Source organism: Myxocyprinus asiaticus, chromosome 31 (genome assembly GCF_019703515.2).
Source record: "Myxocyprinus asiaticus isolate MX2 ecotype Aquarium Trade chromosome 31, UBuf_Myxa_2, whole genome shotgun sequence".
Classification (NCBI taxonomy): domain Eukaryota; kingdom Metazoa; phylum Chordata; class Actinopteri; order Cypriniformes; family Catostomidae; genus Myxocyprinus; species Myxocyprinus asiaticus.
In genome coordinates, this window is record NC_059374.1 from 12,410,980 (window position 1) to 12,429,478 (window position 18,499).

Below are 18,499 nucleotides of genomic sequence, written 5' to 3' on the forward strand. Positions count from 1 at the left end.
GAGCATTTAAGTATCAATAAAACACTTTGAAGGTGCCCACCATATTACTTAGCAGATAATCTCAAAGTTTCAAAATAATGGCCAACAAAACGTTCCATCATTAACATACCTCCACACTCCAGACACACCCACTGTGGTACAGAGCAGAGTAAACTTTCCCGATGTTTCGAATGTCCCGCACATCCCATACATATACACTGTGGTCATTATACACACACGTCAAGTGCCTGGTCACAGGGTCAAAGGTTAAAGCCAGGGTATCTGGATACTCAGCTTCTGGGTTTGCACCAAACAGATGCCTATAAAAATGGTAAGAACCAGGTATAGTTAAAACAATTATACTAATATGATGATTAAATCATAGGAATTAAAAGGGTTTGTTTACCCAAAATTGAAAATCCTCTCATGATTTACTTACCTTTAAGCCATCCCAGATGTGTATGACTTTCCTTCTTCAGCAGATATACAAGCACATTTCAGCTCTTGTCCATATAATACAAGTAAACAGCCATCAGGCTGCTGGCTGTGTGGCGATCCAAAAGGCATGTTTAGGCAGCATAAAAGTAATCCACATGACTCCAGTCGATCAATTAATGTCTTCAGAAGCAAATCAATAGGTCTGTGTAAAAAATGTTTCAATTAACACTTTATTAATGTAAAAAATTAAAAATAAAATAATTCGCTTCTTGACAGGAGTCGACGCTTCACGTGGCTGTCGTGTGATGCAAGCGTAATGGCGCGTTCACACTAGAAGTTGGAAGCACACATTTTGTATACAACAGAGGAACGAACGTCATGCGAGAGTTAGGTCATTTCAAACAGCAATCCAGCATTGGCCGGAAGTAACGTTTTAAAGTTAAAAACGTTTTAATTAGCGATTTGTTTCTTACACTAACCTATTGTTTTGCTTCAGAAGACATTCATTGATCGACTGGAGTCGTGTGGATTACATTAACGCAGCCTAAATATGACTGTTGGACCGTCAAATAGCCAGAAGCCTGATGGCACCTGTTTACATGCATTGTATGGACATACAGAGCTGAAATATGCTTATAAAAATCTTCCCTTCAGTTCTGCTGAAGAAGGAAAGTCATACACATCTGGGATGGCTTAAAGGTAAGTAAATCACGAGATAATTTTTATTTTTGGGTGAACTAACCCTTTAAGAAGAGTTGTCAAAGTTATCGTGTTAACGCATGTGATTACACTGATGCACACACCACAAACACACACAACAGCTGTGTCAGTGATCAAATGATGGTGAAAGGACCTGTTAATGCCATTTGTTGTACAAAACAAGCCCAGATGGGACTTGTGACAGAAATCAAGTACTTTGCAGCCTCTGTAAAGCACAATTTAATTACCACAGAAGCACAACAATCTTAACTATCACGAAAATGCAGAACAAAACATTATTTGCAAGCGCTTTTCATGTGGAGTTCATAGCGGTGCTTGACGCTCGCATTGACGCCCGAACGCAAATCGTGAATGTGGCTTCACGATTGCTGCAGCAAAGCGGATAGCCACAGTCTGTGGAGGATGACAGTTTTAGAGATTTAATGCACATTGCAATGAATATGCAACTTAAGGTTGCATAGTTCTTTCAACTAGTCAACCTCCCACTTGCAAAACGTTTAATGTTACTTGAATTGTTGCCATTTTAGTGCATTTCTATCTTTATACTGTGGAAGGCTTTGTTTGGAAAATGTTAATAAAGCATTATTGTTACATATTGTTTTGTTTTCTTTCCTAAAAACGAAATAAATGCATTTTGACAGGAAAAGTATATACAGATTTAAATTTCAACACTTTAAAAAACTGCAATAAAAAAATTTTAATCGACTGACAGCAATGAATTTTTAAAAGATGCAAGTTATCGCATTAACTTGAATGCATTGTAAACAAGCTTCACTCACAGCACTCATGAACGCGCAACGGACGTCCAGATTTTCATTGCAAAATTACTTAAATTTTTTAATTAAAATGTCCTTTTTTTAAACAACAGAGACATTATTCACTGCCACTGTATAGAAGAGATATTCATTCAACTATGTCCTTTCATGTTTTGCATAAAGCCTAGCGCACACTTCATGACCCAAGCTCATCTTTTTTGATTCTTTAAGCCAGCAACTGGTCGGCGACTAAAAGTCACAAAATGCAGGACTGACGGTCGTGTAGCATGTGCACTCCTACAACTCTTCCCAACAAGTTGCAGATGCTACAACAGATTTCAAACCCAAAACTGTTCCAACAAGCGAGAGACCGTCAGGGACAAATGGTCATGTAGTTGATACACCCAGTTGCTGAAAATAGGTTTTCTTGCATTATATGTAAGACCCATTTACACCTGGTATTAAGATGCATCTCAGGTGATCCAATCACATGTGATCAGTCGAGACACATCGCTGTTTAAACCTATTCGCTTAAATGCGTCTCCTGTTACAACTTGTGTTCGGATTTCGAGGGGAGGGTCCCTGATTTCATTACGACATACATCAATCACTATGTAGTGTGCTACTTCAAAGTAATAAACTGCAAAAAAAAGTAAAAAAAAGACGAAGAAATTGTGAACAAAACCAGCGCACTGTTTCTCCCAGATGCAGTTGAAATTCAATCGAAGCACAATCGCAACATTTCGAGCAGGATTATCCGTTGTTTTAGTGGAGTAACCTGTATTAAGCTGAACTTCAGATGTGTGTGCTTGTCATCTATGTGCCTGCATGTTGATATCAGACACACTGAAGAACATACATGAAGTTCTCGTGATTGTGAATGTATCCGCTTTTTCAAATTTTCCAATCGGACGGTTATTTCCTTTACAAGCCGCTCGTAACCAGCAAAGTTTAAACTCTTGTTTTAGCACAGCGGTTGATTAACAGGTGAGGGGTGGCGCTTTGCTGCTCTCTGGGACGCATTCAGGATGGATTATCGTTTACACTTCAAATACGATGTGGTCACGTGAGTTTTTTACTACTTTTGTATGTGGTTTTTGTGATCCGAATACAAAATGTTTTGCACCTGTTTACACCTGTATAAGGCTGACCACTTGTGATCGGATCATTTGAAACATATCTTAATACCAGGTGTAAGATTTCAATTAAACTGTTAAATTGTAACCTAAATTTGATGTCCTACAGCAATTGTTTTATTACAATGCACAATTTAGTAAAAATGATTAACTAAGTTTAACAACAGTTTATGGTAAACAATGGTTGCACTGAATACAAACAGTTATGCAAAATGTTATATCTCAGAATGTTATTCATAACATTTAAAAATGATAGATTATAGAACAGCAAAATGTAAGTTGTGCGGCAACTTACATCTCTCAAGTGCATTTTTCAAAATGACTTTTTCATACAATGCATTTTTCACTACTTTAAAGTGTCGTCACTGGTTTTCCATACCACAGCGCACAGCCAGCTAATCTATAATAAAAAAATAATCAGCAGCAAATTTCATGATCAATTGTTATCTGTTAAATTGTTGAATCCCTAATTCAGTCCATGCTTATGTGAAAGTGTCTTACCCCGGCTTTGTGCCCTGTGACACATCCACACCTAAACAGTGCGGCCGGTGTAGAGTGGTGATGTAACGCAGGTCTTGTGGGCTGAAAACACGCACAGTACCATCTGCACATCCGCAAAAAACAAACGCCTCGCTCACTGACAAGCACTGTGCTGATGTCGTCTAGAACAATAAAAAAAAGACACAATGTATTGATATGTTAGAATCTAATGTGAATAGAATTGTGCACGCTGTCTCCAAGACATGTCCTGAATTGCTTGAATATCAAAGTCATGTAAGACTATGTTTTAATTCAAGTTATGTGCAGGCTTGGAAAAATTCGGTAACACTTTACAATAAGGTTGTATTTATTAACATTAGTTTATATTAACTAACAATAAACAACACTACAAAAAAACCTGGGTCAATGTCAACATATAATAATGTTTTTTTAAATTAAAAGTTGTGCGTTAACATTAGTATATGCAAAAAAGCTGTAAAACAATTTTGCTCCTTGTTAGTTCATAATACCCAATACATTTACTAATGTAATCAAATAGAACCTTTTTATAAAGCGTTATCAATAATTCAGAATAATCATTCAAACAAATTACTATATTTCAAATCAGTTATATAAAATATGGTGTTTTCTAGTTTTATTAAAGAACATTAAGCATAAATTTATGTTCAGTTTAATGGCACAAAATTTGTTGGTTTTATGGTTTATGGTTTTACTATAGCAATTTTGTAGTAACCATGACTATAGTAGCATGATTCATTTTGTAGTTACTATGGTTTTACTACAAATAACATTACTAAAGCTGAAGTATGTAACTTTTCAGTGTAAAAATACTTTCTTCTATCCCACCTTAATATGGAGAGACAACTACAAGTAAACCATTCATAGGCTAATGTTCTCGAAAACTGTAAACACTGTGTCTCTGTGGCGCTATAAAAATACATGTTTGTTTTGAGCGATCTGCTTAGACCACGCCCCAACTGTGTTACTCAACCAGTGGTGTGAGTTGGGGGAGGGGCTATCTTTTTTTGAACAACTGCAAATGAGGGGCGTATTCAGAATGCTGTTTTTTATTATAATTTTATTATCTTCCCTGAGGTCTAATCACAATGTTATAAAAAGTTTATTTGCACCAAAACAGTCACAATTTAGTTATATATAATCATTTTCCACCCTGTTTTTGGACTTCTGTCTGAAACGCTCGGTTTTGGCCTAAGCGCCTCCTTAATCTTCAATGTAAACGCCCACTGTTATGATTGGCTAAAATCATACAGCCCCTCAAATACAGCAAACTCAATTGGAAGAGAATGAACAAGCCCCTCAATATTATAAAACTAAATTTCAGGGTTTACACAACGCACATATAACACATCGCATCCGAATATATTAAACTGTTCATCTCAAGCACAACTGTTAACACTCAGCACCATAAACTATCAAAGAGTCATCACATTTGATATATTCATGAATGAAACGGTTTACTTACGTTTTTGATCGTGTCCAAGTGTTTTTAACTGCCCCATTCTTCAATAACAATTCCTTTGTAAAGCTTGAATCAATTAACTGGTTTAGCCGAAAAAAAACGAGCACATCATAGTCCAAAGCACGGTGAAATAACGCACACACATACTGTAGGCCCACATCACCGGAAACATATTGAAACTGTCAAAGACATCCATCTAGTCTATGTTTACATACACAAACAATTAAAAACAGCGCAGATGGGAGGTTTTTTGCTCAAAATAACAAGAGGCAGCAGCTGAATGAAAGAGAATTGCTTCTCCCTTTCAGAGTTGTAACTTGACACTGCATCTTTTAAAACCAGCGAGATACATGGCAGCGGTTCAAAGAGTCTGTGTAGTTCATGTTTATTTACAAATTATTAAAAAATAGTCCAGATGGGTCCCCTTTGGTGTTATGTTAGGAATAGTTAGCCACTGAAGGCCTGTTCTCTTGACTTGAACTGCGCACCAGTGGGCGGGGCCAAGCATGCGACGACGCATGTTGTGGGATGTGTAAATACAAATGAGCAATGTGTTGTGACGTCACAAACAGACAGATTTCAACACGAGACGTTTCAGCAGGGTGTTAAATATAAATGCTCTTTTTGGACTGGGGAGGAAGTTTTGAGTTCTGAAATGTACAGTATGTTTTTACAGTACAGTTACCTCTTATATGTCTATATATCAAGGGAAATTTGATTCTCCATTTCATGAACCCTTTAAATCATTGTTTATTTTCGCAATTCCATTCGGTGGTGCTTGTGTCGCAGAAATCACACACTTCAGCTTTAAACTATAGTTACTGTAGTAAAACTATGGTTAATTTTCACAAGGGAATGTCATCCTAATTAATACATAAGTACCAAATAAAATTACTGAAATTTGAATTAAATAATATCATACGATTGTTATCTAAAAATATTTTCTTCTTTAAATAGCTTCAAAGTAATTAGCTACTTTTTGTTAATACTACATAGTGTTGCTTTGCTTGTCACGCCAATTCAAAGAGGCTATAAGTGAAATGAGGCAGAGCATTCTACTTGCCTTGAGGTCAACCCAGGAATCCAGTTGCCTGTTGCTGTTGAACTGGCACAGCAGACCGGTGTGTGTGATGCAGTAGGTGCTGCTGGCCATTGAGCCACGGCCACAAGCCAAACCGCAGAACTGACTGTTCTGATGTTCCCCTAGCAACCCTGAGCGACCAATCAGAGGCACTGTGCTGTTAACCTGTAAACATATGAATATCAAAAACAAATTCTTTAATGATATAAAATAAAGATTTTATTTTGATCATTTTTTTAATTTTGATTAGGGACCCCGGATTCCATTTTCTGAGAACGAGTACGAGTGCTGATACTTTTCGGTACTTACCGATATCTGTTTATTTTTTGTATTCTTTTTTTTAATTCCATACCAACAGTTTATTTAAACTGTATCATCAAAATGGTGTCTAAAAAAATAAACTCAAATAAACCTGTACTATTTTTATCAAATAAAGTGCTGCATAACAGAGCATCACAGATGTGCAATATTGTGTAAATATAATACAATTACTATTTATTTATTATTAGTAGTAGTAGTAGTATAGTGAATATTACATAACTATACAGTAGTGACACATTTATCGTACTTTCTTTCCATTTAAATGTAGCTTTTATCTAAGGAAGCTTTTAATTTGGAGTGTAGCCCTTTCAGTTACTGTGTGTTTTTGACAGTAGCTTCTCACCTCTGGAAAAGCAGATCGCTACGTGACATACCCTGCATTCCGATTGAGACAAATAAGTCTCCAAAGGGTACTTTGAAGGGAGAACAATCATGATACTCATGGTGTTGGCACAAAACCGGCTCCAAGCATTCAATTTGAAGCATGCAGGACATGCAAACTACATATTTATCTCAATCGCAGCCTTTGCGGGTTCATAATCAGGACATCAGAGAGTAGCATGAGCCTCAACGTCTGCGAGTCTCCGCGGTGTCATGCACAACGAGCCACGTGATAAGATACGTGGATTGACGTCTCAGAAGCAGAGGCAACAGAGACTTGTCCTCCGCCACCCATTTGAAGTAACCGTGCCACCACGAGGACCTACTAAGTAGTGGGAATTGGGCATTCCAAATTGGGAGAAATGGGGATTAAAAAAAAATAAATAAATAAAAAAGATCGAGTACATGAGTGCGGTATCGGATCTGATTTCGAAACCAATATCGTATCGGGACATCCCTAATTTTCACTGGAATGTCATGAAGGTGAGTAAATGATTTTTTTTTTGGGTGATGTACAAGGCTGAAGCAGTGCCAAGTGTCCTTCTCACCCTTCTCTCCTTTGAGGCGTCAAGGTACCAGAACTTGACATGTCTGTTCCCTGCGGTTACAAAGTAGCTGTTATCCTCCGAGAAAGAGACGGCAAGCACTCGACTGGACACCTTATTGGATGCGATAACAGTCCCCTTCTACAAGAAAAAAAAAAGGTTAATTTATTTGCATTTGTAAAGTGGACTGATACTGTGTTAATATGAGTAAACAAGTACACTTGATTAAATCTTACGTATGCTTTTCAGAAAAGTAATAGCAAACCTCAACAAGCCACACAATGAGTTATCATTCAGTTTGCTCAAATCACTAACCCCAAGTTTGATAGCAATAGCAATAATGAAACAGTGAAACACTAATAATGTTTTGAGCTCCAGAGTACGGCTGCACAACTTCATAACTGTTCATTGCGATTAAATTAGAGGGGAATATATTACATTAAAATATAAATTTTATGTGGGGCATCTTCATGCCATTTTCTTTATGTAGGCTGCACATCCACAACAAGCTGAGAAATGTGTTTCTGATTGACTTTATTGCAGTTTTATACATCAGTAAATCCAGGTTTTAGTTATATGAAGGTAACATTCAATTTAAAATTGACTTGTAAACCTTAAACAATGTCTTAATTTAGTTTTTGTCCTTGATTGTTTTAGCTTTGTCAAAGACTTTTAATTTTAAACTATGAACATCCATTATAAAAATGAATGAATTACTACGTTTAAAGCCACATCCACACTATTTCATTTTCGTTTATATTAGAAGTATTTGTCCACACTGAGACAGCGTTTTTGACAGCAAAAACTGACATTTTTGTAAACGCTCTCCCAAGTGAATACATTTGAAAACACCATCTTCGCATTGTAGGGTGGACAGAGAAAATGGAGATATTAGAAAACGATGAGGTATTTGTCATCATGTGATCCATTCAACCCAAAACAATCAAGATGGCGGCCCATTCTACCACCCCTGGAGTCACGAGTTCGAATCCAGGGTTTGCTGAGTGACTCCAGCCAGGTCTCCTAAGCAAGCAAATTGGCCCGGTTGCTAGGGAGGGTAGAGTCACATGGAGTAACCTCCTCGTGGTCGCGATTAGTGGTTCTCGCTCTCAATGGGGTGCGTGGTAAGTTGTGCATGGATCACAGAGAGTAGCATAAGCCTCCACATGCGGAGTCTCCGTAGTGTCATGCACAACGGGCCACGTGATAAGATGCGCGGATTGGCGGTCTCAGAAGTGGAGGCAAATGAGACTTGTCCTCCGCCACCCAGATTGAGGTGAGTAACCGCGCCACCACGAGGACCTACTAAGTAGTGGGAATTAGGCATTCCAAATTGGGAGAAACGGGGATAAAAAATAAAAAAATAAAAAGAATGAGGCCCATGTTGTAGAGGCATTATTGTGCCTGCTTTTCACTTTGATAGCTTTGTTTGTTTTTTTTGGGATTTTCTCCCCAGTTTGGAATGCCCAATTCCCAATGCGCTCTAAGTCCTCGTGGTGGCGAAGTGACTTGCCTCAATCCGGGTGGCGGAGGACGAATCACTTGCCTCCGCGTCTGAGACCGTCAACCCGTGCATCTTAACACTTTGCTTGTTGAGCGTGTTTCCACGGAGACATAGCGTTTGTGGAGGCTTCACGCTATTCTCCACGGCATTCACGCACAACTCACCACGTGCCCCACCGAGAGCGAGAACCACATTATAATGACCACGAGGAGGTTACCCCATATTGACTCTACCCTCCCTAGCAACCGGGCCAATTTGGTTGCTTAGGAAACCTGGCTGGAGTCACTCAGCATGCCCTGGATTTGAACTCATGACTCCAGGGGTGGTAGTCAGCATCTTTACTCACTGAGCTAACCATGCCCCCCACTTTGATAGCTTTGTTAAAGATAAATGTTACTTCATACAATGTTCACATTGCATTCCTTCAAAGGTGAAGGGAAGTTTACTCACGACGGAACATTAGGACAACTGCGATTCAGACTGAACATGGAACGGTGATTTTTATACATTTCAGTGTGGACGAGCTATTTAGAAAAAGCTTGACAATGGCAGTGAGGACGGAGAGCGTTTCGAAGATGGAAACACCTTTTTCAAATGTATTCGGATTAATGAGGACATAGACTAAAACTATGATGTTCAAAGCAAAGAGTGATATAAACAAAATTTCAATATCTATTATCTATATCAGTTTTTAAAAAATTACGGCAGTGGCATAATTTACACCAAACAATATTGCCCCAAATGAAGTTTAAGTTTGTGTACTTGTAAACCAATTCAACAAAGGTTCAGTGAAGTGTACGCTTAAGATGAAATCTGAGACAAGTGATGTTTGAAGAAAAAAAAAAAGAGAAAAATCAAGATAAATATCACTTATGAGCAAACTATTTTTATTGGTGTCATTTTAAATCAAGCTGTAAGTTTGTTAAATTACTATAAAAAAATTATTTAATTGTCTGTATTTAGGATACATAAAATGTTAGCTAAAAATTTGCCTTGGGAAGACAAAGGGGTCTTTTTTAGACAAACAAGGCCACATTATTCCACAAAATGTAAAAAAAAAAAAAAAGTCATTTCCACCACATAATACTATTAAACAAGAATTGGAGATGTGGTGGAAATGACACTGTGGTGGAAGTGTGTAAAAGTGTGTTTTGGTATTTCTAGACATCCACAAGGCCAACAGTGCCCATAGATGAAGAAACAACCATAAATCATAACACATGGTTATTTGTGGACTAGAAACAACCATCATAGGCAGTCAAGCAGATGACTGTCCTTTACTACCCACCTTCCACTCCCAGACACTGACGGTCCTGTCATGTTGGTATCCCACAGACACTATATAGCTTCCGTTGAGGGAGAAAGCTACACACGCCACCCCGTACTTATGGCACTGGACCTCCGTCACCTGTGTCCGCTCTGCCACGTCCCACACCCGAACACAGGGCATGTGCCCGCTCTGCAAATCGAGAGGATAGAAAGTGAACATATTAATAAATTAAGCAGGAAAATGATAAACAATGACAACTGCGAGAGGCCGATCACTAATGCCATGATCAGCATGGAATTGCTAACGGTACAGTATTTACTGCAAACCATTTTCCAAAAATAATATTCAAAATAGTACTCACTATGCAATGATTAATGTTTCAAACAGTAGTATAAATCATTAGTGACATAACCTCACTTCACTGCATGTTCAATTCAGCAAGAGATGTCCAGTTATGTCCTCAGAAATAAATACAGTATTTTGGCAAAATAAATCAACATGGTTTAGTTGGTCATCTGGGTTTTCAATGCATACAAAAATCCTGCAGACATAGTTCAAGTAGCATGCTATTCTGAACATGGGCATGTTTTATTCTCCTAGTGTTAGGTCAGATGACGAAAAGCAAGGAGTGAAAAGAAGCAGCCACCAATAAATAACACTCTGTGTCAGAATGTAGGACAACATGTGCTGTTCACAAGTTTATATGCTAACTAACGCTCAGCTAAATGCAGCTACAGTAATACAGAAGGGATAGTTGACCCAAAAATTCTGTCACAGTTTTTCACTCTCGTTTGTTCCAAACCCATATGACTTACTTTTGTCCATTGAATCACAAAAGTAGATGTTAAAGGATGTTTTCATTTTTGGGTGAACTATCCCTTTAAGCAGAATGACAGCCATTCATCAACAATCCGTCAAGTTAAAAAAGCTCCAAAAAATTATATTCTATAAGACGTGCACCATGTGCAAAGTCTTCTAAAGCAATGCAATAGTTTTGTGTGATGAACAGACCAAAACTCACTGAAAATCTTCCCTTCCCCGACGCTAATGAAATTTCAGAGCTACGAAGATCATCAAGAAATAAACACTTACATTGGGGTCACATTTCGACTTGTGCATTCTGACACACTATTATGCTAACAGTAACCATCAGAATGGGGAAAAAAGTTATTTCGACTGTGGCATTGGTACCAGATGGGCTGGATTGAGTATTTCTCTAACTGCTGATCTCCTGGGATTTTCACACACAACAGTCTCCAGAGTTTACTCAGAATGGTGCCAAAAACAAAAAAACATCCAGTGAGCGGCAGTTCTGCAGACAGAAATGCCTTGTTGACGAGAGAGGTCAGCGGAGAATGTCCAAACTGGTTCGAACTGAAAGAAAGTCTATGGTTACTCAGATAACTGCTCTGCACAATTGTAGTGAGCAGAATAGCATCTCAGAATGCACAACACGTCAAATCTTTTTTTTTTTCTCTCATTTTTCTCCCCAATTTGGAATGCCCAATTCCCAATGCACTCTAAGTCCTCGTGGTGGCATAGTGCCTCAATCCGGGTGGCAGAGGACGAATCTCAGTTGCCTCCGCATCTGAGACCGTCAACCCGTGCATCTTATTACGTGGCTTGTTGAGTGCATTACCGCGGAGACAAAGCACGTGTGGAGGCTTCACGCTATCCACCGCGGCATCCACGCACAACTCACCACGCGCCCCACCGAGAGCAAACCACATTATGGTGACCACGAGGTGGTTACCCCATGTGACTCTACCCTCCCTAGCAACCGGGCCAATTTGGTTGCTTAGGAGACCTGGATGGAGTCACTCAGCACGCCCTGGGATTCAAACTCGCGAACTCCAGGGGTAGTAGTCAGTGTCTTTACTCAGTTACCCAGGCCCCACACACATCAAATCTTGAAGCAGATAGGCTACAACAGCAGAAGACTACGTCAGGTTCCACTTCTGTCAGCCAAAAATAGAAAGCTGAGGCTGCAGTGGGCACAGACTCACCAAAACGGGACAGTTAAAGACTGGAAAAACATAGCCTGGTCTGATGAATCTCGATTTCTTGTACACAGGTGGTAGGCCCACTATGTTCCCATTGAGATGACTGTATTTTGCCCGCGGAATTTCGCTGTGCGAAAGTATGCGTGACTGCGCCTTAACAACGTTACTCAACCAATGGCATGATGTGGGGGCAGCACTATCTGACTGTTTGAACAACTGCATGTGAGTGGTATATTTAGAAAGCTGTTTTAAAAACATTGTTTATTTTTGCAATTACGTTCAGTGGCTCTAGTGTCACAGAAATTACATACTTCAGCTTTAACACTGACATAAGTAAGCTTTCCTCAAAAATATGGCTCTTATAATTTAAAAGAGAAGCGCTGTCATGGCACAAAAAATTCTTTCTTTACTATGGCAGGCAAAGACAATGAGTCTAAAATGAATAAAATCCCAGATGCAGTTTTTTGTTCAACCAAAATCCTAATAATGCACCACACGTCAAATCTAGAGGCAGATGGGCCACAACAGCAGAAGACCATGCCGGTTTCCACTTCTGTCAGCCAAAAACAGAAAGCTGAGGCTGAGGCTGCAGTGGGCACAGACTCACCAAAACGGTACAGTTAAAGACTGGAAAAACATAGCCTGGTCTGATGAATCTCGATTTCTGGTACACAGATGGTAGGCCCACTACATAAAATGAATAAAATCCCAGATACCTTTTTTTGTTCAACCAAAATCCTCAGAAAAACAAAAAAAAAAACAGAAAAAAGATTTGTTGCATAACACGGGATTTTTAAGTATGAAGAAGCCCAAAACAAAATAATTAGATTTATTTCTCAGACATGTGCTTGTTTTTCTGGAAAATGATTATTGTTAACAGTGTAAATAAAGAGTAATTTTACCCCTTTTTTGCAACCATAAAATAAGGTTGGTTGAAAATGTTGTTTTAGAAATGGTGCACACCTCATGCAAGTTGGATAAACAATAACATTTCCTAAAAAAGTCCATTATAGCACTATAATACCATGAAATATAGACCTAACCAAACAATTTAAGGGGGGTTTTGTTCCTTTGCTCAAAACTTTATTTTTCCCACGGTACGGTTGACATTTCTGATGAATTGCCCGAGTGGAAATTAATTTTGTGGTAATCAACATTATGCCATAAATGCTGTCGATTGAGCTTTAACTTGTTCTTAACACAGAACATTCCACCAGCTCCCCTCCACAATATGCACAATTATTAGTCAGTTGCCTATAAAAAGCAAACATGCACTGCAACCCATTTGTGATCTCCCGTCGCTACAACGATTCTCTGTTGGTTTACCAAGTTGGGACAGACACTAGGCCTCGCCATGGAAACCAGGGGAGCTGGAATGTGTCGGAACACTCAGGACAGATGCATGAACAGCCATAACAAATCCCTCCTCTACCACATCATATACACAATAAACTCTTAATAAACTTTTCACACACACTTCAGTATAATAATCACTAATAGACTGCCTCTTGCCCCACACAAGCACCACAGAGAAGGGCATTTTACACTGACTTCATTCTTCTAGTCCTTATAAAACATCTCAGAGAACTTACCTCACCAGTGACCAAATATTTTCCATTCTGTGAGAAAGCCAAAGCACTGAAAGTTTTCCTGGGAAACAAACACATAATTTGGACTTAATTTGGTACTATGTAGGACATTATGACATAAAAGTAAACAAGAGAATACCAGCATCATATACCTGGATGTATTGAATATGTGAGTCTGCTTGTTTTTCTTGGGGTTCAGGATAACAATGACACAACTGAAACAACAGCACAGCATTAGTTTACAGAGAAACAAAATTAATACATGGCCCCAAAAAGTGTTTGGACACTTAGGGGATTATTACGAAACAGTCAATAAAATGTCCTGGTCATATTCAATATATACATTAAATTACATTTTGCATGAAGTAAACGAAGCCTAAAATTAGGACCATTAAGATTTTTGCATTGTGACATTATTTTCAGGACACGTAAGCACATTTTCCAACACAATTCTTATTACCGTAGCATGTCCTGAAGTTTTACTTCTACTACTTCCACTGTTTTCAATGATGATTCTCCTTCATGTAATGGAGTCGTTTTAACTGTATTTCTGTATTGTTCAATGATTTATATATTTAAGTTAGCGAAAAATTTAAAGCAGTACCAAGATAATACTACTGTGATCAATCACTTACTAATTTAATGACAACTGGGGGGTAAAATGGGTGTAACTGTTGTGAAAATAATGTTGCAATGAAAAAATCTAGATGGCCCAAAAAATAGGCTTTCTTTGTTATATGCAAAATATAATTTCATATTTGTTTCGTTTGAATTTGTAGTCAAATAGAACAAGGACATTTTCTTGACAGGTTTCGTTATAAATCGCCCACTTAAAGGGATAGTTCACCCAAAAACGAAAATTCTCTCATCATATACTCACCCTAATGCCATTCCAGATGTGTATAACTTTCTTCTGCTCAACACAAATTAAGATTTTTAGAAGAATATCTCAGCTCTGTAGGTCCATACTAAGCAAGTCAACAGGGTCCAAAACTTTGAAGCTCAAAAAAGCACAAGGAGCAGTATAAAAGTAACCCATATGACTCCAGTGGTTGAATCCATGTCTTCAGAAGCGATATGATAGGTGTGGATGAGAAACAGATCAGTATTTAAGTCATTTTTTACTATAAATTCTCCACCCTGCCCAGTAGGTGGCGATATGCACGAAGAATACAAATCGGCAAAAACAAAAAAGAACTCTTAGGAGGGCTGTTTAAAAGTTAAATATTGATCTGTTTCTCACTCACACCTATCATATTGCCTCTGAAGACATGGATTTAACCACTAAAGTCATATGGATTAGGGATGTGCGAGAACAGTCGACTAAATGGTACTGATGCTGCTAGTCGACACTGGAATAACTAGTCGGTCAATATTTTTCTCCATTAAACTGTTCAACATTTTTACACATTTATGTTTGGCTTTATATTTTTACAAAGGCTGGGCTTAAATTACTGTCATGTTTATGTTACATTTTAAATATAATTAATAATACTTATTTTTTTAAAGAGGATATCTGGAGCAGATGTATACAAAGTTTAATTTCATCTCAGGCTGTGTGTGCTTCTTCCCTCGCTCACTCGTGGCGCACACAGAAAAATTTCTTCTCGAGAGACAAGTACAGAATCTATGAAAATCACTTTGTTCGCGGTTATGGTGCGGGAAGCAGATTTTCTTAACGTTGGCTTGCAAGTCACTATGGATATTTTCACATTTGAGTCTTCTTTAAAGTTGCACTCAGTAACGTTTGTCTTTGTGTCATCTTGGACTTACACTGACACCTAGTGGCTTGGATGCAGCATCATTTAAAAACAATAGTTTTCAGTTTCAGATGCCATTGTAGAAATTTAGTATTCACAGTCAACCATGATTACTTTAATCAATGAGGGAAAGTGTCAAATAATAGGACGGTTACTGAGATTGAGTAGTATTCGGCTGGTCATGTGATTCTAACATGGCAGCACCCATGTGCGGACCCTCTCCATGCAGAATAAAACAGCTTTTATAAGGTTACTGATATGACTGGAGTCTTCATTTTTATGTGAGTGGTCTTGATTTCCTACATATATCGCAAAATTACAATTCATGTCTTTAAGAGTTTATTATGTTAAGTAACTTTTGGTGAATTCCTTTTAGAACAGGCTATTTGGGTTGCTCTACTGGTCCTGCACTATTCATTCAATTGTTTGCAATAAATATGCCTGTATTTGCTAACGTTGATTCAATGAATGCGTGTCATGTTCTATATTTAATGTACAATGAATGATCATAATGCAAGGCAAGCATGTCGCAGATTAATATCCCTTTTCATTGTAATTTAGTGTTGGATTTGGCTGTTGTTGGAATAGAATAAGTATTTTAAATGGCTGCATGAACACACAATGTTTTTTGACAGTGTTCTGAGAGCTTCTTACTTTTTAGATTAGTCGACTCCAAAATTTAAACGTCAGTGAAAGGAGTCATTCTGCAGATCCCTAGTACTATGGATTACTTCTTTATGCTGCCTTTGTATGCTTTTTGAGCTTCAAATTTTAGGACCATGTTGACTTGCATTGTGTGGACCTACAGAGCTTAAATATTCTTCTAAAAATCTTTGTTTGTGTTCAGCACAAGAAAGAAAGTCAGATACATCTGGGATGGCATAAGGGTGAGTAAATGACATTTTGGGGTGAACTACCCCTTTACGCTAAACAAAATGCATCAATGTCACGGTGTTAGATAAGAAAACTACAAACCAAGTGGCATCTGCAAAAGTATCATGCTTGATCTTCTCTCAATTCACTTTTCTCAGCCATTTTTTGCAATAACTTTTAACCAGCAAGTGTCAAGGTGGTTTTTACAGGATATTGAAAGTACATTCCCCTCAAGTTCACACAGTCATCTTTGCAGAGTAGCCACATGTGTGGTTCAGAGCATTATATGAAGGTGACAGCCAAGTGTCCAAAGTGTCTTCATTTTTAACAGTATATATATATTTTAGGAAATGTTTTGCTTGACAAGTATGCTTGTGCTATCATCTATGTTTAAAATAAATGCCACTCAGTTTGATGTTGTTATCTTATGCATTGACATTCATACTTTTGGTGTTGCTTAAATGCATAGCACACCCAAAAATAAAAACTGTCATCGTTTATGCTAGTGGTTCCCAACCCTGTTCCTGAAGGCCCCCAACACTACACGTTTTGGTTATCTCTCTAATCAAACACATCTGTTTCAACTCATCAGCTAGTTAGTGGAGATTCCAAGACCTGAATTGGGTGTATCAGAAAAGGGAGATAAACAAAATGTGCAGTGTTGGAGGGCCTCCAGGAACAGGGTTGGGAAGCACTGGTTTACGCACCCTCGTGTTGTTCCAAACCTGTATGACGTTTCTTTCCACCGTGGAGATGTTAGGCAGAATGTTAGCCTCAGTCACCATTCACTTCCATTGCTCTTTTCTTTTCTTTTTTAAACAATAAAAATGAATGGTGTCCGAGCTTAAAATATTTTGTGCCCCACAGAGGGAGAAATTAATTAAAGTGGAGCAACATGAGGGTGAGCGAATATTTTTGGGTGAACTATCCCTTTAAGTGTCCCAATACTTTTTGTCCCACTGTGTTTAGTTATTATAAGCAGTTTATTTTTGGTTGAATCTTGGCTGAGGGGAGTCAGAACACAGAAATAGTCCTACCCTGCAGGATATGCCACTAAACCAGAGTTGGGGTCACAGGCTAAAGCACTACTGTTTGAGGCAGTGATGCCCAAGACTTTCTCCAAGACGACCTGCAATCATAAAGCAATATCAGCATTTATTTTACGGATGATGCAAACAACACACTTCGCTAATAGATATAAAGTCATGTTTCGTACGTCTTTGTCAGGCGCGTTTATGATGCATTGATCAGTGCATGAAAATGAAAACAGGAAGACTCGTTTCAAAAACACTGTGTTAGTTTGGCCTGGTTTAAACTCCAGTAAAACAAAGATAAAACAGGATGAAGTGTTTCATGTCGATCATACCCGGTTATGAATGTCCCTCCTGATACTCTGTCGAGTCTTTCTTCGCATGTTCGCTGGTACCGACATACTACTGTTGTTGTTGTTGTTGTTGTTGACTTTCTTTACTCGCGAGGTCAGACAACTTGAGTTTTGACCTGATCCAAAGACAGCTCCATCCGCCATTGTGTCAGGCTGTTCTTAAAACGAGCTCAATCAATAAACCAAGACTTTCTTCACTCTCCGGTTATAAACATAAGCACATTTTACCAACACGCATCAGTTTGCATTAAAAACAAATAATACTAATAAATACATAAATAAAAAACGTGTTGAATGTTGTTGGTCAGAAACGCGAATATTTTACTGTAATGTACTCCGACAGTCCTTATAATACTGATTGCTGTTTACAAAAAATGTATTCTAAAAAGTGCAATGAGATTTACTTCTTTTTTTTTTCGGCTGAAAACGAAACTCCGTCACTGTATCCAGCTGTAAACAACGAAATCCGGAATGTGATCTGACAGTGGCAGTTTCAAACATACACCGTCCTTTCTGATTGGATGAATCTCGAACAGGAGGCGGGATTAATATTACTTCACATATAGCACCACCCAGGAACCTTACAATTTACATATACAGTCGATAATCATAATCAAAGCACGAATCATTTACAATACCACAAAAATAAAATCGCATAATAAATGTTTAAAAAATGTATTTACAAAAAAAAAAAAAAACACACACCACACATTAAATCACATGTACATAAGTATTCACAGCCTTTGCTCAATACTTTGTTGAAGCACCTTTGGCACCAA

At 38.2% G+C, this 18,499-nt stretch overlaps 1 protein-coding gene across 2 annotated transcripts in view; it reads right to left on the reverse strand.

Moving 5' to 3' along the window:
- The window catches only part of LOC127421986 (mitogen-activated protein kinase-binding protein 1-like), a 48,025-nt gene extending 29,838 nt beyond the window's left edge, over positions 1 to 18,187 (reverse strand). For both annotated transcript variants that reach the window (XM_051665276.1, XM_051665275.1), the window contains exons 1-9: positions 17,703 to 18,187; positions 17,374 to 17,465; positions 13,856 to 13,918; positions 13,707 to 13,764; positions 10,130 to 10,300; positions 7,341 to 7,478; positions 6,073 to 6,255; positions 3,530 to 3,690; positions 110 to 299 (exon numbers count right to left, since the gene is read on the reverse strand). In XM_051665276.1, the coding sequence (XP_051521236.1) occupies positions 110 to 299; positions 3,530 to 3,690; positions 6,073 to 6,255; positions 7,341 to 7,478; positions 10,130 to 10,300; positions 13,707 to 13,764; positions 13,856 to 13,918; positions 17,374 to 17,465; positions 17,703 to 17,864 (1,218 nt within the window). In that variant the 5' untranslated portion in view covers positions 17,865 to 18,187. The remainder of the gene's footprint in view (positions 1 to 109; positions 300 to 3,529; positions 3,691 to 6,072; positions 6,256 to 7,340; positions 7,479 to 10,129; positions 10,301 to 13,706; positions 13,765 to 13,855; positions 13,919 to 17,373; positions 17,466 to 17,702) is intronic.
- Between the last annotated feature and the right edge of the window lie 312 nt (positions 18,188 to 18,499).